This window comes from Symsagittifera roscoffensis, chromosome 3, assembly GCF_963678635.1.
Source record: "Symsagittifera roscoffensis chromosome 3, txSymRosc1.1, whole genome shotgun sequence".
Classification (NCBI taxonomy): Eukaryota; Metazoa; Xenacoelomorpha; order Acoela; family Convolutidae; genus Symsagittifera; species Symsagittifera roscoffensis.
Genome location: NC_087064.1, coordinates 11,500,406 through 11,526,645, shown reverse-complemented (window position 1 = coordinate 11,526,645; position 26,240 = coordinate 11,500,406). Strand labels below are relative to the sequence as shown.

General features: G+C 35.4%; 1 protein-coding gene across 1 annotated transcript in view; it reads left to right on the top strand.

Moving 5' to 3' along the window:
• LOC134841568 (echinoderm microtubule-associated protein-like CG42247) overlaps positions 1 to 26,240 on the top strand; it is a 55,359-nt gene that overhangs the window by 27,500 nt on the left and 1,619 nt on the right. Inside the window, exons 11-19 of the mRNA XM_063857598.1 lie at positions 15,408 to 15,503; positions 16,337 to 16,477; positions 19,532 to 19,801; positions 20,768 to 20,905; positions 21,710 to 21,841; positions 22,312 to 22,566; positions 23,034 to 23,121; positions 24,174 to 24,266; positions 24,618 to 24,748. Of these exons, the coding sequence (XP_063713668.1) occupies positions 15,408 to 15,503; positions 16,337 to 16,477; positions 19,532 to 19,801; positions 20,768 to 20,905; positions 21,710 to 21,841; positions 22,312 to 22,566; positions 23,034 to 23,121; positions 24,174 to 24,266; positions 24,618 to 24,748 (1,344 nt within the window). The remainder of the gene's footprint in view (positions 1 to 15,407; positions 15,504 to 16,336; positions 16,478 to 19,531; positions 19,802 to 20,767; positions 20,906 to 21,709; positions 21,842 to 22,311; positions 22,567 to 23,033; positions 23,122 to 24,173; positions 24,267 to 24,617; positions 24,749 to 26,240) is intronic.

Genomic DNA, 26,240 nt, shown 5'->3' with positions numbered 1-26,240 from the left:
ATGATTTCTTACAACCAGATATATTTGCACCAAATACTCAAGAATATCGTAGACAAGGAATACAGAGAACACGTACAAATCATAGAAGTTTTTCTCCACAATCAATAGATGCACAACATCAACAACCAATTCAACAACAAAATCTAATTAATACACAATCTTTTCAACCAATTCAACAACAAAATCCAATGACTGCACACTCGTATCAACCATCACAAATGCAAAATGAAATACCACTCCCATATTATCTCCAACAACATGAAATAACAAGAAACCAACTTTCAAATTTTTCTCAAATGCCAAATGCAGCAGAATCATTACAAATGACAATGAATCCATACCTTATGGGTGGATCATCAATAACATCAAACAAACCTTTAATGGTTTTCACAGGAACAGACCCTGAATACTCTGTAGAAGATTATTTAAATGCAGTAACAGCAAACCTGATTTTAAATATTGGACCTGAACCAATTAATACGCCACTACATCAAAACTGGATACATCGACGCACAGCGTTAATACAAACAACCTTAGATGGCGCAGCCCAAAAATGGTTTTCAGTACTACCTCTAGAAATAAAATCAAACTGGAAAAGGTTTACACAGGAATTTTCAAAAATGTTTGACTCCGAAAGAAACAAACAACAACAAAGAGTTTTATGTAATGAAAATCGCAGATTACCAAACGAAACCATCAAGCAATTAGCAGTACGAATCGAAACACTAGTTCGAAAAGCATATTCACTAAATACACACGACTATAAAAACACAAAGATGACAGAAATCTTAATGATGACCTTAACACCACAATTAAGGAAAATAGCAATAAAAAAGAGAGCATCCCATCCTTCTTCAATTCGAGAACCCGATTTAGATTTTCGAAAACTAGTAGACAAATTAGAACAAGCAGAAATCACGATGAAACTAGAAGAAACGGAAAATCTGAAATTACAATACGTTAACAGAATTGAAACGACTCCCACTAATATTAATAATATACAGGAATCAGAGACAGACCTCGTTGAAAAAATCCTTGAAATACTCAATATTTACGAAAAGAACCCAAACTTTAAAGGCAAACCATCTTTCAAAAAATGGTGTAATTATTGCCGACGATACGGACATAGTATTTCCGAATGTAGACAAAAACAGCAAGACAATCAAAATAAACCTCAAAAATATAAAGAACCAAATAAATCATTCCATCAATACATGAAAAAAGATCAAAACCTACCGAACAAAACAGTCTACAGCAACAACAGTTCAGGAAAACCACTCCCGAACAATACAAATTATACAAGAAATCAATCACCATATAACTCAAGTTATAGAGGAAGATCACCAGAACGAAGAAACACGCATAATTCATCACAAAATCACTACAATAGACCAAATAGTCGAAATAACTACTCCAGATCACATTCAAATACACAACGATTTGTTTCTAGATCTAATTCCCAATCAAGAAATAACTACTATCCAAACAACCAATCACGAAATTCATCATACAATAGGAATAGAAACTACTCCTATAATCGAAATAGAAGTTATTCAAACAACCGAAACCAGAATTACCCGAACAATCAATCAAGGAATAACTCATATAACAGATCGAACTTTAACAGACCAAACAATAATTACCAAAACAGATCGCGAAATAATTCACAGAATCGACACTCAAGTTATAATAATCGTTATAGAAATTATTCCCAATCACCACACCGGAATAATAATAACTATAATAATTCTAATAATCGCCACAGAAGTAGTACACCTAAACATCAAAGACATATTAATCAAGTACAATCTAATCCAGAAACAACATCAGACCCTCCAGGTATTGATGACACAGTAACTGATACGTTACAACTCAATCAAATAAACTGTACATCATCAGATTCAGAAAGTGATACTGAAAACACTCTTTCTATCAATATGATAAAAGTCGAAAATGACTATGAATCTGTCATATATGAACAACCTTTTTCATCACACATATATGAAAATCAATCAGAATTTCTTCAAAATTATTACACTACACCCATAAATTCCACACCAACGACGCAAGAAACAAATGAGATTAACACTACAAATCAAACCAATAAAAATATCAAAACAAAATGCTTGAATACAAACCACATTTATCAAAATATACAAAAAGAACAACCCAAAGAAAAAATTTGGACAATACCATTTCTCTTAGAAAGCCCAAGAAATAAAGAATTTCAACCACCAGACCTTGAAATAGATTTTTTAATTGATTCAGGAGCAGAATCAAACATAATAAACATCCCCACATGGAATGAAATAAAAACTTTACACCCAAAGCTAACACCTCTTGAAACCTCCAGTAAGTTAGCAACAGCACAAGGATCAACATTGATAAACTACGGAAAAATCCAATTATTTCTCCTCCCCACCAGAACAATGGAGCAAAGCAAAATTTTAAATAAGCCATTTAAACAAATATTCCATATCACTGATATTAAATATAATATCATTGGAATACCATTTATTTCGAAGTATATACCAACAATTAACATCCTAAATAGTAAAATATTAATCAAAGATAAATATACAAAAACAAAAGAAACATCCTTAACATTTTTTCAAAGATTAAATAAACAACCACCATTCTTTTCAAAATTCTACCCGATATTTAACCAACAAAGAAAACACCTAAAACCACTATCAGGAAATATCTATAATTTTTCAATCAAACAAGTTCACCAATATGATAAAGAACAAAACAAACAAAAATTTTATATGTCAGATTTTGAATTCAAACCTATTCACAAATTTTTCAAAATCACAATCTCATCCATAAAATATTTGAAAAATTCGAATTCAGATATCATTTCCTTACATGTCTATAACAACACACCTTACCAAGTAACATTACCTTTAGGACTTTTAGGATATTGTGAAACCAACGCTACAATATCACCAATACACGAAAAAGCCTATCGCGTAAATAATATACTCCAATTACTAGATATTTGCCAATCTACAATTCTTAATGAAGAATTATCTATAAATAATATAATAAGTAACGAAAACAGAAATACGGATTATTTCACAAAAACTCCATATTTCAAACCTACATTCAACATAAGTAACTACACAGAGGACCAACAGAAATTTTTAACAATGTTTAATTTCCAACATTCACAAATAACACAAGACGAATTCGAAAAGTTAGCCAAACAGCTAATTAAATATTCATCAGTCTATGCAACATCAAAATTCGATGTTGGAAAAATCAGTTCATCACTACATCTCCCGTTAAAACCAGACGCAGTTTTCAAAAAACAGAGAGCAAGTAAAGTACCAATTCACTTACATGATAAAGTGAACAGATTACTCGATATTTTAGAACAATACAACATTATATCACCAGTTAATAAAGAAGAACAACCAAAAGGGAACACATTTATCAACCCCGTTATCATTCTAGCTAAAGGAGAATCATTAAAAATCGTTCTCGATGCTAGATACCTCAATTCACTTATAGATGAATCAAAATGTAATTGGCCCATTGAACCAATACAAGTTATTTTAACAAAAATAAACGGCAAATACTTTACAACCGCCGATATGAATAGTGCATACAATCAAATGCCACTAGATGAACAATCACGACGTTTAACACAATTTGTTATCGGAAACCAACAATATGAATTCAACCGCTTATTCTATGGAATATCCATAGGACCAGCAGCATTTTCAGCTTTTATGAGCAAAATTTTTAGACCACTAATACTCAAGAAAAACGCAATCACCTATTTAGACGATGTTTTTATGCAATCACAAACAAAAGACGAGATGTTCAATGTTTTAGAAAAATATCACCAAATACTTCAGAACGAAAATCTGAAGGCCGCCCCCGATAAATCACACTTCTTTTTGACAAGAGTTAAATTCTTAGGACATAATATAGAAAGAAAAACAATCACTCCATTGAAATCACGCATTGACGCTATTCAAAAACTTCAACCACCAACAAATAAAAAGAAAATCCAAGAATTTCTTGGAATGTTAAACTTTTTAAGTAAATATGTTTATAAAATGCAATTATATCTACGACCATTTTATAACATCCTTAGACAACAAAATAATTTTGAATGGAACACAGAACATCAAACACGATTTGAAGAAATAAAGAAACTTTTAACTGAACAAATTTCAAACACAATTCCAGATTCAAATCAACCATTTTCTGCAATGTGCGATGCTTCGAACTTTGGCATCGGTGCAGCACTATTACAATCACATAATGGTACAAATAAAATGAACCTCATATCAGCAAATTCTCGATTATTCACTCAAGCAGAGCTACGACTCTCAACTCTAATGAGAGAATGTACAGCCATAATATATACACTGACAGAATATGAATTTCTGATACTTGGATCAAAACACCCCACAGTTTTATTCACAGACCATAAACCAATCATCTTTCTCTTTACACAAAAATCTAACCCAAACCACCGAGTTTACAGATTTCAACTAATTCTAATGAAATTTCCAAACTTACATATAGTTTGGACTGCAGGAAAAAATCTTGCATTACCAGACACCTTAAGTCGAAATACACCACCTGAATTACTTACTCGAAAAACAACAGTTGAAATACCCAAAAACATAAAATTCTACCTTGCAGAAAACGAAACATCACCCCGATTGGAATGCAAATATGCAGTAAAAACTGATATTGAACAATCACAAATAAATAGTTTACAACATTTCCCACTTTATTTAGATTGTCAAAATAATCATTATGAAGTTGATCTACTTGGAACATCAACTTTCAAACCAATCCCATATTCTCAATGGATAAAAAATAACACCCAACAAAAACGAACAAAACAACACCCACCTAAGAAAGACCATTTTCCACTAATTGAAAAAGAAAATTTAACTGATAAAATAAATTTATCAGGACCACAAACAAATGATTCAAAATACACAATAAATCAAGTTTTTGACCTCCACGACCCACTTGATACAATACCCTTATCTAAATTCGAAATTGAAAACATTTTTCTCCCTCCAACAGAAACAATTACAATTTCAACACTGAAACAATATCAAAATCTTGACCCGATAATTAGACAACTAAAATCATGGCACAAATATAAAACTAAACCTGTCAAGGCAGATTCAACCATTCTAGGAAACAAAACACTCCTCCGATACTTTCGCAAATTTAACAACACAACAATTAACGAAAATACAGACCTTTTAGAGTATAACCTGAATGAATCTACAGTTCCCTGTCTCCCTTTAAGTATGATTCTTATAGCTTTTAATATTTCACATACACAAAATATTAAAGGACACTCTGGATCAGAAAAAACATATTCAAATTTTATACAAAATTTTTACTTCCCAAATGCACCAATTTGGATAAAAGTACTATGCAATGATTGTATAGTATGTCAACTAAATAAACCTTACCCAAATCAAAAACAAATAGCACAAAAACAAGATTTTAAAGGACAAAGTTTGTACTTTAATCATCGTATCTCATTTGATACCAAAGGACCAATTTCACCCTCATCCGAAGGAAACTCCTACATTATGGTAATTGTTGACGCATTTACACATTATGTAGCACTTAACCCAGTACCACATTGTAACGCTTATTACGCTTACACAACACTCTATGAACACTGGATAGCAAAATTCGGACTACCAGAAATTTTAGTTACAGACAACGGTACAGAATTCATAAATAATGAAATTATCACACTATGTCATTTATATAACATTAAACACAAACCACGTACATCTCATGCACCTTGGACAAACGGCTTAGTCGAAGGTATGAACCGTTCATTACAAGAATATCTTAGATGTATCATCAACGGAAATGATACAAAATATACCGAATGGTCAGCAGATGTAAAATTATTTCCCTTAGCATATAATTCACAAATTACGACAACTTTAGGAATGTCACCATACGAAATGGTTTTTAACCAAAAGCCACGCAAACCAATAATGTTTACAGCAAATTTATTACAAAGACAAAACATTAATGAACAAATCAATTCACGTTTTACACCAGCCTCCGAATTAAAAATTGGAACATTTGTTTTAATACCTAATTTTAATACTCAAAAGGGAATTTCTAAAAAATTACAACCCCTTCGAAAAGGACCATACCAAATAATTGCAAGACCCACTGAGGTCACATATAAAATTACCGACTCAAACAAAAAAGAAATCGTTCAACATCGAAACAACCTATTACCTTATTACCCAAAAGAATACGCACTCCGCGAATTAACTCAATTATATTCTTTCACAGGATTAAAAATCATTCAAAATGAACCACATCTGAAAAACACAGAACAAAATGATAACCCCACCGAAAATCAAAACACAAAACCAACCGCCACCAAAAACAATACACAAAACCATAAAGAATCCCCAAAACAAAGAAAAAATAGAAAAATGACCGAACAAATAATACCCCAAGAACAGATCGACAAATCAGAAAATCGAAAAACAACAAGACTCCGAAATCAACCACGTAAAAACTATAAAATATTCATCCCCCAATCTAAACTTTTAAAGAAAGTGGAATTTCAAAAGTAATTTTAACATTATACTTCACAACCTTGAAACCTCCGAAACATTTTTCATTTACATTTTTCAAAATAACATGCTGACAAGTACGCAATAATTCTAGTTCAAAATAGACCAATAGGATTCATCCAATCCGTCACTTTCTCTAACTCAAACTAAGACCAATTAGACGAATAATATAGAACTCCAGGCACATCTATAACTATAACTTTACGACCTCCAGGTCAAAAATAAGCAAACCACTCCAACTTGACAACTAAAATAAATATCACCATAATACCATACCCCTCCCTTATCTAATAACCCAAAGATCAACAATATTTCCCCAACTCAGACCACGAATACCCCCAAAACAAATTTGTTAACTTAGCCTAAAGTAACAAAATGAACATTTTAATTAGCCTAAAGTATAAAAATCTCACCATACCCCGGATCATTTGACAAACAAAAATAAAGAAAAAGACGACCTCCCGATCACCATGAAAATTGCCCCCAACAATTTTTTACAAAACTCAACCCACTTGTCAAAAAACTAATAAATAATCCGACCACACTTGAAAATCGCCTCAAACAGCAAAAAATATTCGACCAAGAGATCATTTCTTAAATGCTCTTCTCTCAATCAGTTACTCAAATACTCATAAATCTTAAACAATTTTTTACAATACTTGAAACCTTTATAATATTTCTTTTTGATATACTTGAATCTTTTCTAATAATCCTAATCATTTTTTGTAACATTTTTTTAATTTTCTACACTATACTCGAACTATTCCTCCAACTTTCCAAAACCCTTGATTATATCCACAGGTACGATTTATACAACTTGTCTAAATGATACGAACAATTTTCAGTAGAACTGATATTTTTTTATTGTTTGTAATTTTCATAACATTTTTATCATCCCTCATTTTGACAATATGCAAATGTATAAAGAAAGCAATCATCACATTTGCCCTAGCAACAATTTTTCTAATTATTTTTTTGGAAGAATATTATAATAAACATAAACCTTCCCACTAAAGTAACAATTCAAAAATCCATCAAAAATTGCTACCCAACAGTCACAGAATCAGTCTTCACCGACATCATCCCAAGATAACCCAACACCACCTTCAACTACTCAAAATCCTCAAACATCTACACGAATTTCTTTTCAAGACAATCCATACACTTTTGAAGAACGACATGCTCGTTTATCAGAACCACTAGAACCAGTTCAACGACAAGCACCTCTAAGCGAACCAACATATAACCTATACCCAACACTACCACAAGAACTAAGTAGAATAAGAAATCCTAGTCAAAACCAAAATACAGTCGAAATAAATAGACAAATTATACATCCTCGACGAAACAGAAATTTTCAAACTCCCCGAGTTCATTTTGATATACCTCAATCCCCATCACAAAACACTCCAGAAAACCCCATTGGTATATTACCAGAAACCCCTACGCTTCTTTCACAACGTAGCACCTCAAGCCTACCATCAGATTACTTAGGTTCAACACCAACATCTGAACAAATACGTGAAAATCCCTTTAACCCCCCAAACCAGGCATCACGACTACCATATTGGACAACACATTCATTTACACAAGGTGAATTAAATTTAGTCAATAATCCAATAGATATTTCTACGGATACAACAACATCCTCATCACTACCAGAAACATTATCACTACCATCAACACCATCAATAAGCCAGATTTCACCACCACCTTTTAACTTAAATTTTCCAAATAATCTCGACGCCAGATATCGAGAACAATCATCAATAAATATTCCTTTAAGACTAGATTGGAATACATTTACAGCACCTCCACCATTATTTGGACAACATCAAGAAAGTAACCGCCTTCATAACTGGGCACTTAATAGATTACAATATCGCCAAGATATTCACAACGATATCCGTGATCACAATATTCAAATACTCCAACAAAACAGTTTACAATTAAAGTTTGAAATCACAGTTAAGTTAAACAATATTACCCAACATCCCTACCCATTAAACCCACCTAACATAACAGCTCAATCACTACCACCACCGTTTATAACTACTGAAGTAATATACAAATACGACAGATATACCAAAAACACAATTGGCTACATTACATTTTATAATCCATACTCAGGATTATCATACACATGTATATTCTAAAATTATTAATTTTTCTCCAACTCCTTTTTCTAGTAATCTCAAATCAAAACATAAACCCTTCCCCTCGTACAGGACCACAAGATTTATTAGTAACACATTACGATTGTGAAGAAAATGAACAAAAAACACTACACAAATATGCAATAAATCAAGTATCACAATGTGAAACAGAACCACAAACTATAGAAACCACAAATGTAATAGCAACACTCTATTCAAAAGCCCGAGCAACAACAGTTACAGGTTATAAATTCACAGCAACATTTTCCGAAAAGAAAGTACATTGTTCACAAGTCTCGAACGGAAACAAAAACCGACTTGACCATGAATCATTCTATCAGAGTAATATAGAACGTCTTTTACATCTCAATCCCGACGATTGTAAAAATGAATTACTTAGACTAAACATCACACAAAATAAAAACTCCGAAAGAAAGTTAGTTAACTTTCAAGTTTTTTCAGACTCTGTACATCAATCACAACTTGAAAGACACCAAGGACATAAAACTAGACGAAAAATACCCGTATAACGGCGCACACGGACGATTAACCTATGACCTACACGATAAACATTGGATACCACACATTGGTATAAATAACCCATCAAACTGCAAAGCAGACACAAAAAATAAAGGATACCAAGAAATAATGTTTTTCGATTGGAAAATACAACTCGAAAAAATACAACTAACACGAGATTTATCAGATAATACAATGATCTATCAAGGAATCCGATTACCTTGTAAAAATGATCAAGGTTATTGCGACCCTACAACGAGAACACAAGCAACAATTGTTTGGTTCCCCGAAGATACATGTACAACATTTCAAGTAGCAAGAATACACGCTCGTATGATAAAATTTCACGAAAAATACTTTATACAATCAATTCCATATGAACAAGTACATCCATCACGAAAACAAAGTACTAATTTTAGAAACATACACAATATAGAAAATAAATTGACACGTTTTCAAATATATCAAGAAACAGAACTTGCATGTAAATACAGGAATCCACTTCACAGAACACAAGTATTCAAATATTAGTTGAATACGAAAAAGGATTCGACATGACCACTGGAAAAATAAAACTTGACCCATATGCCACAGGTCATCCTCCAAACGAAGGAACATCCTATATACCAGTTAATTTTGAAAAAAGCAACGGACAACCTAGTGGACATCTAAAACCCCATGACACCAGAAGCACACGCTTACAAGAATTATCACTAATGAATACTACATATTTCGGTAATATCCACTATGATATTCATTTAGATATGAAACTAGATTATACAATTAGCCGAATTTTTCAAGAAATGTCACTCTCCGAATTAGAAACACTACACCAACTATGCGAATTAGAACGAACACAAATATTACAATCACTTGCACTAGCAGTATTAAAAATACCCTATGCAGGATACTTATTATCTGGAAATAGATCAAATTTTTTAGACTATGAAGGAAACATCTTATGGTTTTATACTTGTACTAAAAAAGTATCACCACTATAAGTTTTTGAAGATAAACGATGTTATAAAAGAATCCCTATCTTTTATAAGAATAAAGTACATTTCGTGGATACACTTTCACGAAGAACCTATTTCTGGGATACCGCAGTCCCATGTGGATCAGAAAACAGCCACAATGTAGTACAACTAAACCCTGATGAAAATAAATATTATCTTCTCACTCCATATCCCACATTAATGCAATCACTCAAAAAATTTTCACCAGAAAGCATTCGCGCTATTGCTCGAAACCCAAATATAGACTTACAATCAATAGGAATCTATTCAAAATCAGATATTCAACATCACATTAGGACACAACAATTCCAAGAATTATTAACACAAATGGACACTATACAAAGACAATCAATAGACCAAAATTTACGCAAACTTGCGGAAACCGCAGGATTTGCCGATATCTACACGCAAGACTATAGCGGATATTTTAAAGACATTAAAGATTATATATATCTAAACGGTGAAAAATACCGTCCCCAAGATATATCACCAATTAACATTTTTAGCTTTGTTACACTCAAAAATGAGATCCTCGATTTTCTAGGATGGCCCTACTACATCTTAGAAAAATTGACTATTTTATACGCAATGTTTAACTTTATTGGATTTCTTTTCTCACTTTTAAAAGGAATCTACAACACATGTGCTATACACACACAAGTAAACAGACAAGCAAGCGTAGCACGCATACTCTTTGCAGGATTTTTTGGAATCTTTTCTACATCTATAAACAAAATTCTTTTAGACGCACAAATAAAAGAATATAACACAAAAATAGCAACACGACAAAATACATACGACGAAGAACATAACAATGTAGACATAACGCCAACGGCACCACAATTACCACCCCTACCAAATAACCATCCACTATCCCTAGTCCCACGAAATTTTCGAAATTTAGCCATCACACATAATCCAAATTTTCGACTCACCACATCACAAAGTCCCATCCAACATATAATGACACACCAGTCACAAGATCATAATACTTATGAACAAATTATTGAACAACCCCATACCACCGCTTTTCAGTCTCAAAATAATCATTTTTTTAGCCCACGATGAGCCGCCAACTTGGATCACTACACCGATCAAATTCCCACCCAACCAATCTTACCTCTCCAATCCCAATAATACCACTTTTTGCTTTTCCGCCACCCGATTTTCCATCTAGTAATGTAACATCAGGCATGAATTCCGACACTAATTCACACATCTCAGTTTTATATTCCATCTCACAACTCAATAACCCGAATATTGAAACCCCCGATGAATTTGCCGACTCAGAACCATCCCCATCCAATAATTTTCATAACTCTTCTAATTTTTCTCAACCCCCTTTTCAACCCATATTATCCAATAACCCTGACCCAATCACTTCCACACCCTCTTATGCTTCCCAAGTTACCCCAACCTACTCCTCATTTCATTCTGACCAATCATCTCATTCTCCAGACACCCCCCGAATCTCCCCAGAGCTAGATAATTTTATTACCCTTCAACAACAACCCTACCACCTCCATACTCCAACAATAAACCAAATCTCCTCCACAATAAATTCATCCAACCCCCCTACCCCTACACCCTCTTCAAATTATACTGAATCATTAGCACCATCATCCACATCAACTGAATCTTCACTCAACACTAATAGAGCTTACCGCACTTTTAAAAGAAAGTTCCCCAACCATCCTTTCCCAGCAAAACCAGGAACAGCCCGTGAATACATCAACCACCCCAAGCATACTAACACAAAAGAATTTTTAGCCATCACCTTACCCTCATTCCCACAATACACCTTAAACACCCCCCACGACACTAACGAAACACGCAACTTTGTAGATGAATACGTTTTAATGCCCACTCTCTCTTGGACCTCATATTATCATTTTACTAACCCTCTTTGCTTACCTTTATCTAACACTCACATCGATATAGAGCGAAATACGGACATGCTATATCGACTCACTACACCACTAACCGCTAGACAATTTACTTACGTTGGATATAAAAAATCACTAAAAACACACACTGCACCTAGAGCTAACGAATATACACTCGAATACTATGATCACAACATCATCAGAGCTAACCAAGATCAATTCTTAGACGACGATCGCTTCGCTAATCCACAAATTACCGAGAAATTTTTCATCAAGACACCATATATATTTACACTAAACATCTTCGACCGAAAGTTTGATCACATTATTTCAGAAGCACTAACAGACACACAAGCATACGAAAGTTTTAAAGAACGCTTCCAAATATTTTCACTAACCTTTCATTTCCTTGCACCACACGAAAGAGATTTACACTGCTCACACGATATTATGTTGCGCACTAAACAAACCCACACATATAGTTATTATCGCTTCATCCAAAATCACTTTGACCTACACACACCCTCTAGACAACCACACCATCGTTTTCAATTCATTAATTCCAAATACACTTCACCATTTTTCCTAAATTTCACATATTGCATTAAAGATACTAACCTTCATGGTATTCTTCGCAATTATGATCCCATAACCCAAATGTACATCTTCTGTCCCATCACCAAGACCTTCAACGCCGAAGAATCCCGACCCTTCCTTATCCCGCACGAGTTTGTACAACCTATAGAAATCCCAATTTTAGAATTCATCCACAACACTAAATTCAATCACAAATTATATAATCTAATCCAAAACACACCTTATGAGTTTGCAGTTGGCACTGAAGAACTAACCACTATTAAGGCACTTCAATTGCTTTGGCCACTGCTTCAGACTAAAAATATCATCCGCATCTTAGCTAAACTACTAACAAATTCCGATCTCATCCACGACATCTTCCCCCACGGTTTTTTCCCCGACGACTAACAGGTAAGTATGAATTAAATGAATATTACTAACTAATTAAAATATTAAAAAACTCACCATACTTTATCCATGTTTTCTTTAGATTTTTAGCCTTCATCCGACAATTACCTACAAAAACCACAAAAGACAAATAAAAATCGCAAATTTCATCAAACAGATTTCAAAAATTCTATTAATCTCTTACACTTATAAATTTATAAATTTAATACCAATGCAGTAAATTCATTTCTAAAATTTTCCCCACAAGCAGTAAATCTAATTATGATGAAAATTTGTAACTTAAAATCCCCTCATAACTAGCAGTAAATTTCCAAATTCTATGCAGTAAATTAACAAAATGCAAATGCAGTACTAACCTTTTGATATTCTCATTCATTCGCACAGAAATTCTATCCACACTCGCACAGCTCGCCCACGAAGAATTGTTTAAAATAATGAATTTCAGTTTCAAGTTTTCACACTCAACAACTCTAACATATAATAACATGTTTCAAACCTTCCTTTAACCCGGTTGGAAAGGAATCATATACTAAACAAAACTAACCAACGCAGCTTACTAAATACCACAAATCATAGAATAACAGCATGACTAAGAAAAGGAAACCAACGGTACCCAAACCGGATTAACCCAGGTTAAAACTGGATAATTTATTCTTTTGAAGACTATTATAAAGTCTAAGAAAGAAATAATAAAACACAAAAAAGTCGAAAGACAAACCCATACCACGAACAATTTGCTTTTTGGAAAAAGGACATAACCAACAAGACATAAGAAAAACCACAACAAACCCAACATAAAACGTTGTCACATAACAGGACCCCTCATAAAAACCGCATGAAATCATACTCCCACTCCTGGCCTAACCCACCAGGAAGGACGTCCTGAGCATGCTCTATAGCCGGCCTAACCCACCGCGCTACATCCACGCTTTGTGACCACACCTCTATTTTTAATAAGAGCTACTCAAGGGTGAGTAACTCTTCAAAATAACCGAACTAAAACAAAAAGCTTTTGTGAAAACAACTAACTAAAATCATAATTAAAAAATATTAAACTAATAAATGTTTTATAAAATGTAAATTACATTATGCAATACATAGATCAGAATATAACTCCAAGGACGAACATCTAAATACAAAACGACCCCACTACACTCGAGAGAGAATGGCCAACCACAATCGATATGCCACTCACAATCACAACTCAAAGGATTTAGAGTACGACTTGACTTCGCAGAAAAGGACTTCATTGAACTAGACCAATGACCACCTCGATGTTCAAGTATACGTACAGATCCGAGTAACCAGGCATCCCCTCCACGCACAATCTCCACGCCATTCCCAAACTAGATCAGACACAAAAGAAGTTCTCCACGCAGAACAGAAAAACCTGACATAGCCAACCATTCTGAAATCAGATTTGAGTTTGTTGCAAAGACTTAGTCGTTGTCACTAGAAGACACAACGTCTTATGTCTCTAACTCCAGCTTCCTGGAACTTCTTTAACAAAGAGGAAACGGAAGAAAATGATGTTCGCCAAAAACCAACGTCCATCATCCATCCTTCGAATCGCAGAAGAACTATTCTAAAAAACTCTGTAAAACCCGGATGGGTGGAACCTGATCTAAACTACATTTTATGATTGGATAAATTAGATATTTTACCAATGTAAAGTATTTAATATTAACCAATCATGATCCATCTAACTAACAACCCACTTATTTGTAAGTGCTGAAGTTACTTGTAATTTCAGCACCAGAGAGATTTGAATTTAACTTAGAAATTAGTTGGACTCTCCCGAGCACTTCAGCAGCCGCAATAAACCAGTATACCCTAGATCTATTGAGCCTAGCAGAGACTAGTTAAACAACCTGAGACTAGATAGTATAAGAGTAAGATTAGGATCGGTATTAGACTAAGAAGTTGCACGAATCTATCCGGCCGAAAATAAGATAGCGTGACGAGCAGACGGTGTACCCTATCCGAAATTACTCTATGAGTTATACACTCCAGTCCTAACTCACATGCGTCTTAAAGTATCTCTAAGGAAGTCATAACACGAAGCGCTTAAAAATTTTCTCAAATCTCTCATTTTTTCTGCAAGATTTGACTGAGGCGCAGGAAGTTTAGCAAAATAATGGAATGCTACGAGGAAAAAAAGCCGGGTTCATGCACTGCCAAGTTCGACCCACTAACTGATGATCTGATTGGTTAATAATTCTATTTTCCTCTGTTTAGAACAACGGTGAGTGGTTGATGAGCGTGGATGCAGGCGATGGTCACGTGATGACAGTGTGGGATTGGGACAAAGAGACCGTCATAGCAAAGACAAAGGTCAGTCCGCAGTTTCTATACAGAGATGTTTTGATACTTAAACTTAGTTTGAATTAAAAATTGAATTAGTTAAAAAAAGAGCAAATGGCCTGTTCCAGATAAATTTGGTGATGTAAAAGCTATTTTTTCAGACAGAAATTTATGCTTTAAAGTTATCTAAAAATCCAAGCTCATGTTTTAATTACTTCTTTCTATTCGATCGTTTCACAATTTTTTCTTTCTGGAGATGGAACAATGATGGCGAAAATTTTTCAAAGCGAAAATTCGTTAAATTAGATAAAGCGACTATGCTTTGTAAGTCAAAGAGTTTGAACAGAAACAAGGTTGTGAAAGCGCAAAATTACTCAGCCAGGGTAGACCAGCGGCGTCGGACTCAGTAGAAACAGTTGCTGAAGGGCTTAGTTCTGCCTCTCCGCTGAAATGTCGGCAGCTTGAGGCCAACCATCAACCGTGCTCGTTGCTCTCGCAGGCGCGGATGATAAATGCGGCGGGGGTAAAATTTCAGCCCAGGCAAATACCAAAAAATGGTTTTTAAACAATTCAAATCAGTTGCTCTATGTATTTAAGTCAATATCCTATTTTGTTTAATTCATGGCGCCTTCAGAAAAATTTTACGGTTGGTCGGCCGAAAATGACTGTTGTCAAAATAGGGTTTTTATGCTGTTCGGGAAATCATTTTGGGCGGCCTTGAAATCCAACCCTCCTCCCGCCCCCCATTTCAGAGAAACCCGAATCCGTGCCTGTTCAGAAAAGCTAGATCAGCCCCTGTTCAGAAAAGCCTAGATCCGCTCCTGACCATACCCTAAACTATTCTTACACGCTGATATTTGCAGACTACTGCTGACACAGTTGTGTGTGGGTCTTTCCACCCGAATGACGACAGGTGTGTTGTGAGTGGGGGCAAACAACACCTGTACTTCTGGAGACTCATCAACGGAAGAATCCTCAGAGACAAGAAGAGCGGACAGTTTAAGGTCACTACCTAATAAGAACACTGCACGTTTGTTCACATATAAACATAAAAGCAACAATGACAGTTGCATAACTTGTAAAACTAAAATCAGCAACAAAAAGACAAAAAAATTGCAAAGATGTAATCCGGAGTGACAAAAGTAGACGAAGAATTGGTTATATTGGAACTGACTTTTTACAGTAGAAATGTCATGTGGAGTTCAATGGATAATTATCAACTACAATTGAGTTTCATTGTCGATGTCTTTAAAAACGAAAAGCATTCGGTTATAATCAATTGAAAATGAAATATATTACTATCATTTATTGAAGCACTTAAATCTATAGTTAAGTTTTTAAAATCGATATTTTTTCACATCTATAAAAAACGACTATGAAACTCTATTATAATCAAGTTTTTTGTTCCAACTTTCGGAGGAAGTATCGGCATATTTGTGCTCAGGGTGGGTTTTTTTCTTGAGACAAATTTCGACTTTTTGATGGAATTTTTTATAGCAGCCGAAATGTATTGTTGTTTTGAGCTCAAAGTTATGTAAAACTTTGAGTCTTAATTATTTTACTAGAGATGATTTATTGTAAAATTATGCGGGTTTTGAAATTGAAAATTTGGAATGATTAGCGCGCTGTACATTTCGTGCTATTAACACGTAAGCGGACATTGAATCCGTTTTACAAATAGTTCCAAATTAAATCGAGGTATGCTTTTTGGTTTATTTAACATTTTGCTACACGCGAAAAATATCTTTTCGTATTTAACAAGCATGTGGGTGAAAATTATTTTCAAAAAAATCTGATAAATTTATTAATTTCAAAATTTTTCATTTGATATTCTTTTGAAAATTTTTTCGTATTTTTAACTGAAGAACAAAAATCCATTGATCTTAAAAGGTATTCGGAACATTTAGGGCTGCGTCTTGATACAAGCAGTTTTGTTTCTCTTTTATTCAGATGCGGGTAAGCGTGTAAAATTCCACGTACACAAATTCTTTGCACTTTTTAAACAGAAGTTAGTTACTTGCTGTTCAATTTCAACTTTCCTCAAAGCATTTTTTTCGATACTCATTTTGTGTTACTCTACTTTTTTTCCTTTCATTTTCCCCGATTTTCGAAAAAAAAAATGCTGGGGTGGTTTTTTGTAATAAAACTTTTTAAATCTTTTTTTGCCCATTGGAGTTATTGACTTCATGAGTTCAAATATCAATAGATTTTTACTTCCAGTTTTTTTTCGTAAAATTCTTTAAGTTTGAAAATTATCAATTTAGCCATGTTTTGAACTAAAATCTGCGCGCTCTGGAAAATTCATAAAAATTGCTGAGAGCGTAATGCGAATTATTTTATGCGTGGTGAATTATCTCGAACAATAAAATCGCTCAAAAAGAATTGAGGCAAGCTAATTGGTCGTATTAATTTCGTACGACTCAAATTTTCACACTTGATAATTATTAAGGTGTAGTTTTTCAAAATTTTCTTTGCCAAAAACCATTCGATAAGGGCTAAGCGGCAGTCAGAACGTTCAGGGCTTTGCCCTGATGTACGAGCAGTCTTTTTATTTTCTGTATTTATTTAGAAACGCCAGGGCAAGGTTTGAAAGTTTGAGAGGTACAATGCTTGTGTTTACGTATGTAAGTATATACTAATTTTGAGAGAAAACGCGTGTGGAAAAAACGCAAATTTTTGATGCATGAGGAAAGCTAGGAAAATAAATTTCTTCGTCCTAATAATATCCCAACCCAACCCCATTGTTTGCTCCTAAGCCGTACCCCCTCCATTATTGTCGGGGTGACCTTTAATAGCGGAGAAGTGGGTATAAATATTGTTTGTGTGGGGGGGGGGGGGGAAGCGTTGAAAGGAGAGAGGAGTTTGACAAAATTTAGGGGAGATGGGGCAAATATAGGGGGATGGGGGCAAATGTTGTGAGGGGAGGTTTGAACGGTAGGGCTGATTTGAATCGTTTTGAATTTTGAGAGCGAGTAGATTTTGACTTCGAGTTTGAATAGACCATACTGTCAGATCATGCCATACTCATGTAATAAAAACAGAAGCTTTGCACGACGCGAACAAAAAATGAAATGTAAGTTTCGAAGTTGAGAAAATAATGTAAAATAGTCGATTTATAATCCAGTTCGTTATCTGAAGACATAGGAATCAACTGCGTTGACAAAGTCTTAGACCGATCTCAATTCTATGTTTGCGGAATAGAAGCGATTCATGAGCAACCAGTTTGCGAGCGATTATCGATTTCTTACAGATAAAAGGGATTTTTTTTTCATTAAAAAATTGAATTTTAGTATCTAAATGATCAACTTTTATTGTACAAAACGTGCATTTAATCTGTATATAATCTGTAGATAATCTTTAGATAATCTGTAGATAATCTGTACAAACTGTAGATTTAGCAACAATTCCCCCTGATACAGGGGCGGATTTAGGGGGGGGGGGGGAAGGGGCGGACGCTCCTCTTTCAGGGATTCGACCTCTTGCCGACCCAAAGGGTCCCCCCTTTGGTACTTTTTAAATCCATATTTGGCCGACCTACCCTAAAATTTTTCTAAAGGCGCCAATATATACTAATTTTGAGGGGGCGCGCGCGCCAAAAAAAACGCCTTTTTTGTACTGTTTTTTCAAAATTTTGCCTGCGGCGCAGAAATTTTGGCTAAATCAGGGAACATACTGTGCTTAGGGAGAGCTCGAAAAATCAATTCGGTCGACCTAAAAAAAAAGGTCGACAAAATTTCGAAACAATTTTGAAAATCCGCCCACCCCCCCTCGAGAAAATCCTAGATCCGCCCCTGCCCTTATACGTCGAGGGGGCACGAGACATTAACTCTAACCCAGCGTAAAAAGTTTGAAGCTTAATGACCAGAATTACGGAGAGAATAACTGCGAACACAACTTGCTTCATGTGAGTATAAGTAACTTTCAAAATCAGATGCAAATTTTCAAAGACAATCAATTATTATCAAGACTTGGAGTTTTGAGTACATTTAAAATGATAAATGATACGAAATTAAATTAAGCCGAGTACAACGCATATATCTTCAATAATAATTGTTTAGGACGAGATTCCTCATTACATCACCTGTTTGACCTTCAACTTCGAGGGGGAGGTGATCTCGGGGGACTCCAGTGGAAACATCATCGTGTGGGGCAGAGACAAGCGAAACATCTTCTACGTGAAACACACCATCATCAGGGCCCACGAGAAAAGTGTCTTCTCTCTCGCCCACCTGCAAGATGGGACCCTTGTTTCAGGAGGGGGGTTGGACAGGAGGATAATTGCGTGGGACGGGGCCCAAGACTACAGATCTGCAAAAGCCGGAAGACAGGTCAGTTATTTCAGAAGTAATCATACAATTTCTTTAGTCAACCAAAGTTCAAAAGATCGGAGATTCGAGGCCCACCATGATCTGTGCTCGTTGATTGATGATGATTTCAAAGTACCACACGAAAAAAATAACCAAACAAATTGCAGTTAACTCTTAATCAAAGGCACATCAGTGGTTCTTCGAGGGGTAAACAATTCATATGTTGCTCCTTTTCCTCAAAAAAAGAGCCTAAAATTAATTACGCAATAATTTCCAAATTAAACAGTTGAATTACGCCGAAATTGAAAAAAAAAGAATTATCGGAAAGAAATGAGATCGACTAAAGTAAAAAAAGAAACGAAAGGAAAAGAGCTAAATTGTAAAAAAAGGTTTTCTGAAACACTAATCTGAAACACTAATCGATCTATTCTCATTATGATCTGTTCCTAATTATTGCGATGATATATATTACATAAATTTCTCCGAATATATGTCTAGCTCCGAATACCGAACAACGCTGAGAGACGCAAAAAGACCATTTATCTTTGACTCTTTCCCGTAATGAAGAGTTCGTGGTAATTTTGAGCATCCTTCATTAACGTACCAATTCATACATGGCGTCGTTCTTAAATTTTGGAAGGCACAAACCAATAAATCCAACTAAATTTCCTGAAAAAATAGTAGTTTGATGTGGAGCTATTGCAGTAGGCCTTAACAGTCCTGTTTAAGGATATTCCATTTGAGTTACTTCCCTCATTCCAGGCTGAGTTATTTAGTTGAGCTAAGCTCTTTTTTGCTACTCAAGGACATTTTTTATTGCGTCTAGAACTTTTCTCGTGGTGCCGCTATTGCAGCCGTAATCGGTCAGGCTGTGGTAGACCTGAAGCTAGAGGTCAAGTGAGAGCTCGTACCCACACACTGTCATTACCATGGAATGGGATGAGTGGAAGACATCACAAAAACGCTTTGATTTCGTGTGTTTTTCAGTTGCCAGAGGCGATCGGAGGAGTGCGGATGTTGGCCACTTCTGCCTCTGGGGGAGTGGATGGCCAGTTATTCGTGGGCACCACTAAGAACATCGTCATCGAGGGATCTTTGCAGCAGAAATTCACATCCATCATACAGGTAATAAAAAAGAACAAAAAAAAACAGAATTTAAGGAATGCGGAGCAATCAAAAGTTACAGCTCTTTCTGACAGTGTAAAAAATTGTTAAAAGGTCAAATAGATATCGTAAGCCCTAACAATTTTTTTTAAATTTCATTGAAGAATGTTACAAAGGTCACATATTTCAAATATAGACTGAAAATTATCTTGAAGTTTGATGCAAGGTATCAAAAAACTATATAAAACATAACCAGGGTGGATTAAGGGGAGCGGGGGCAGATGCCCCCCCCCCCAGGGATTCGACCCCCTGCCGTTCCAAAGGGTCGCCCGTTTGTACTATTTTGAGATATCCATTTTTGGCTGACAGCCCTTAGAAAAAATATACCAATGAGGGGGTAGTGCGCGCCTAAAAAACGCGATTTTTTGGTAAACATTTTCCAAAAAGTGCCTAAAAACGCATTTTTTGGCATGTTTTTTCAAAATAATTTGGTCGACCTAAAAAAAAGGTCGACAAAATTTTCGACCCGCTCAAGAAAACCCTAGATCCGCCCATGAACAGAACAGTTATTTTACGATAATAAAAAAAATTCAGGCGTCTTCTCATGAGATGGTAAAATTCTCGAGCTAGTGCTATGTTTATTTTTACATTACACTTACAATTTAATAGCAACAGCGACACTTTATCAACAAATAAAATAACTCAGAATTAAAATAGAAAAGAAGACGCCTGTATTTTACTCTCGAAGACAATTAACTTTTAGTTTATGCCATATATTGCCGTGTACTATGGCCAGAAAAGAGTGTTTTTTTTCTCTGTCCATAGGGCCACTACGAGGAAGTATGGGCCTTGGCTTGTCACCCCTCGGAGGAGTTCTTCGTCACAGGGGGCTTTGACCAGCAGATCTGCATGTGGAATGCTCTCTCCCACAAACTACAGTGGAAGGTCTTCACTGAGGTAAACATATTTAACTATGTTGGTATTCTTCAGACACCGAAACGCAGAAGCACTCAAGAAAAAAATACACAGAAACGACTAAGTATCTGATCAATTTTGAATCTGCGGTGCAGCAGTAGGTGTATGGAGAAGAGTTTGACCGCCTGCTCTTTATTTTCATCATTCAAAGAGTTTCACATGACCTAAATTTATCCTTTTTGACACTTTTTTATTACTAAACAATTACAAAAAAAATCTTAGGGCTTGAGGATTCTAATTTGATGTAACAGCGTACCAAAAAACTATGAAGGTTTCAAATGAAAACATTCCAAGTGGTTCCCACAAAGAAAAGTAGCAATGTTGTTGCCTGTTTTTTTATTCTGACATGTTCTGATATGGTAATACATAAATCCTACTTCTATGATACGATAATTTTTTTTGTTATGCGAGGTACGATTAAACAATAAACATATCCGTTTATTTCGTTTCAGAAGCCCTGCATGACCTGTGTTTTCCACCCATCCGGCACAGTGGTCGGGGTGGGCCAGTCATCCGGGAGGTTTGTGGTGCTGAACGCCTACAGTGGGATCCACGTGACCTCATTCCACGTGTCAACTGAACAAATAGACGTGGCCAAAATATCCCCGGACGGGGGACTTCTAGCCATTGGATGTCACGACAAAAACATCCATATTTTTGACGTACAGGACAACGGACTCTCTTTTAAACGAAGGGGATCAATGTCTGTAAGTATCTTCAATAAGTTCGATCCGAGAAAAAATCAAACTTAAAAAAGTCCCCCTTGTCGTTACTTCTAGATCCACGACCATTTTGCACTAAGTATCGAAAAGAAGTTTAAAATTTTGGATAAAGTGGTCCTGTTTGTGTAATAGTGTATATTAAAACGCACTGAGGTTCTTTCAACACAAAACTTATAGAAATTACTTTGAAATACCTGCTCGAATGTTAGCTAGCATACTTGTCAACGGGCTGCCGTCGTCGCGTTTACCTAACCGCGTTTTTAAAGGCTCAATAAGGCCTGTTGCTTTGAACTTATGAATCATATACAATGCTGATTTGTATAACTACATAATTTATTATACAGCATTTAAAATGTATACTTTAACCCTATTGGGTTATCTTGGAAAATTAAAAGCTTTGATGAATACTCAAAAACAAGGCAGATGCATGTGATAATTTCATTTGATTCCAGGGCCACAACAGTTTCGTGATGCAGATAGACTGGTCAGACGACAGCAACTTCATCCAGAGTGTCTCTGCCAACTACAACCTACTTTTCTGTCAGTCTCAATTCCATTCAGTTCTCTTACTCGTACTTTTGTAATCGCAACTTTCAAAAGTTCAACTTCGTTAGTAGCAAAGCTAGCACTGTCTTTTGCATGGCACATGTGTGCTAAAAACGAAGTTGATCGATTTTTACGGTTGCGATCCATCATTCAGACCCAAAATAATTCTGACATCTTTCCAGTGAAAAATTTTTGTTCTTTCTGACTAAGATCATTTACAAATTCATTGTACAAAACCATTTACAAATCCAGTAGCGGATTTAGGGGGGATTCGACCCACTTTCGACCCAAAGGGTCCCCCTTTGTACTATTTTGAGATATCAATTTTTGGGTGACTGACCTTGAAATTCTTCTTAAGGCGCCAGTCTATACTTTTGGCTCTTTTCCAGTCCCCCTTTCAAATTCAATTTTGAAAAGCTTATTTAACGTTGTCATAATGCAATGAAATTTGACGCTGTGAACACATCGACAACTGTGAACAGATTTGTTCTTCATACTTTGCAGCGTAACATAACGCATTTAGCCGTAATAACACGTAACACATGCATAAAACTCGGTAGTTTGAAAGGGGTGGGAAACTGGAAAAGAGCCCTAATTTTGAAGGGGGAGCGCTCGCCGAAAAAACGCGATACGATGTTTTGGTCGAAATTTTCCAAAAAACGCCTTTTTTGGCCTTTTTCAAAAGTTTCCCGGCGGCCCAGAGAATTTGGTCAAATTAGGGTCTTTATAGTGATTTGGGAGAGCTGAGAAAATCAATTTGGTCGACCTAAAAAAAGATGTCGACAAAACTTTCAAATTTTTTTCTAAAAATCCGCCCCCTCGAGAAATTCTTAGATCCGCGCCTGTACAAATCAATTGAGACAAATTGACAAAAAAACTGGAAATCAAAGTCAATTATCATACTCAAAACGACCAGTGCTGCTTAATTTAGCGAATATAGTAATTGCTAAACAAGAACTATTTAGTACACGTACAATTTGAACTTCAAAATTTCGAGTTACGTTGAAAAAATATGAGCGTTGTGTGTAACTAAGCCTGGATTTTAGGGGACGTTTTGAATCTGCGGCCAGAAAGCGGAAAAAAGACGAAAGACATGAAGTGGCACACACACTCCTCCGTTCTCGGATTCCACGTAGCAGGTACTCGCTTTTCGGAACTTGTTAACTCCCCCCTATTGCACCGAGTTATAGACTTTTACACCCCTCGACAAAGGGAATGGGGGGGGGGGGGATGGGGCAGCCATAGAGATTTAGTAACTCATCGAATTTACGGTTTCACCTGGCATGTACTCGGAGCATTCCGCAAACTTTGCATGACTTGCTTTGCGCAATCACTAAAATCGCTTTGGATAAAAAACAAATTAAAAAGGAAAAATATTTAAAAAAAGACGAATACACTATGCATATTAGCTTATAAGAAAAACAACTTAGTAAAACCTCGGAGACTACGGGATGCTTGAATAATAAAACTTTCCAAATGTGACTTTGCAGGTGTGTGGCCTGCGCTGCCTAAGGCGACCAATGCGAATACGTGTGCCGTCTCAGACTCCAGACAACTGGTGGTGTCAGGCGACAGCAGAGGATCAGTGCGCATGTTCCAGTTCCCCGCATCACACTACAAGGTCAGCATAATAGTTGTAATAATAAACACAGACGAATCAGAGCTTCTACACAAAATAGCAGACAAAAATTGAGACAAAAGTCGCTAGAGAAAACTTTTTTTGAAAACGTCAAGGATAAATATCATGATGAAGGAAAAATTTTAAATATTATATTAAATTTGAATAAATATTAAAATATCCCCTTAAAAGAGCAAAAGACTCACACACAAATCTTTTTCGATCATCCAACAATGCATCATCATGTCACTAAGTCGATTATTACAATAGGCCGAGAACTTTTGAGCCGACATAAAAAACAAACAAAAAAATTGAAACAAATATTGAATAGAACGGAACGGGTCTTTGAAATGCAGACACTCACAAAATATGTTTGTTGGTTGATGAAAGTGCAAGTTTGACAAATTGATTCAGTTAGGTTGTTGGACAAGATGCTTTACAAGACATATTCTTTACAAGAGAGGTTGTTTACAGGACAAAATATTTACAAGATTAAGTCTACGTTCCGATTAAATAAAGCTCGCTAATCGCGAGCGTAAATCTCAGCAAATTAACTGACGGAGCAGTAATTTCAAAAAAAATGTTGAAAATTTTTCAACATAGAGGCGAAGCGGAGCTTTGCTCCACTTGTGGTACAACACAAAAATGGCATGACAGCAAGCCCAAAAAACAGGGCGCAAGCTAAATCGAAAAATAAATGTTTAAAAAATCATTGAAAAATTAATTTTTTCAAACGTTTGTCTGGAATGTGAGTAAATAAGGGAAAAATACTTAGAAACACAACCGTCAGTGATAAATAACCACAAAAAAAAAGTCATTAAGTGAATATATAGCAGACAAAACTAAGGTAGACGACTGATGAGCCCAAAAAATTCCTAAGTCTTACGCCCCCTACACTTTTGGAAGCACAAAAGCAATTCAAAAACTTTGGTGCTTCAAACGGCAAATTATTTAGCATCTAAAGATATAATACATCAGCCAAAACAAATTAAGCCAAAAAACCCTAAAATGAAAAAAAACGAGCGGAAAAAGAAAAGTGACAACACGAGTTGAATTGCAACCAACAATAGAAATTCGAATGAAACAGTCATTTAAAATGCACACATGCTCAAAAAAATCTGTTGACAAATATTTTGTTCTGTTGCTGTCAGAACAGCCGTGCTAAATGATTCAACTGCTTTGGTTAAATTAGTTGTCAACCCAAAAAACGCCCGTTTGATAACGCTTGCTAGTCTAAAAATAAAACTAAAAATCCGCAACAAATTTTGTAACTAAATTAATTCTGCCAATGAGGCTTTAAAATGGCATTCAGAAGCTAAAAATAAAGCTGGATTTTCAAAAAGAAACCGTGCTACGGTGGTTAAGCTGACAATTTAAACAGATGGGGGATAGTCCGAGAAAGCAAAAAATTTCTCATGAAGCAAAGTGAAATACGTGTAATTTTTACATGAGAACTCTCGTGAAAAAAGTTGTTAACGGAGAAAAAACTAGTACC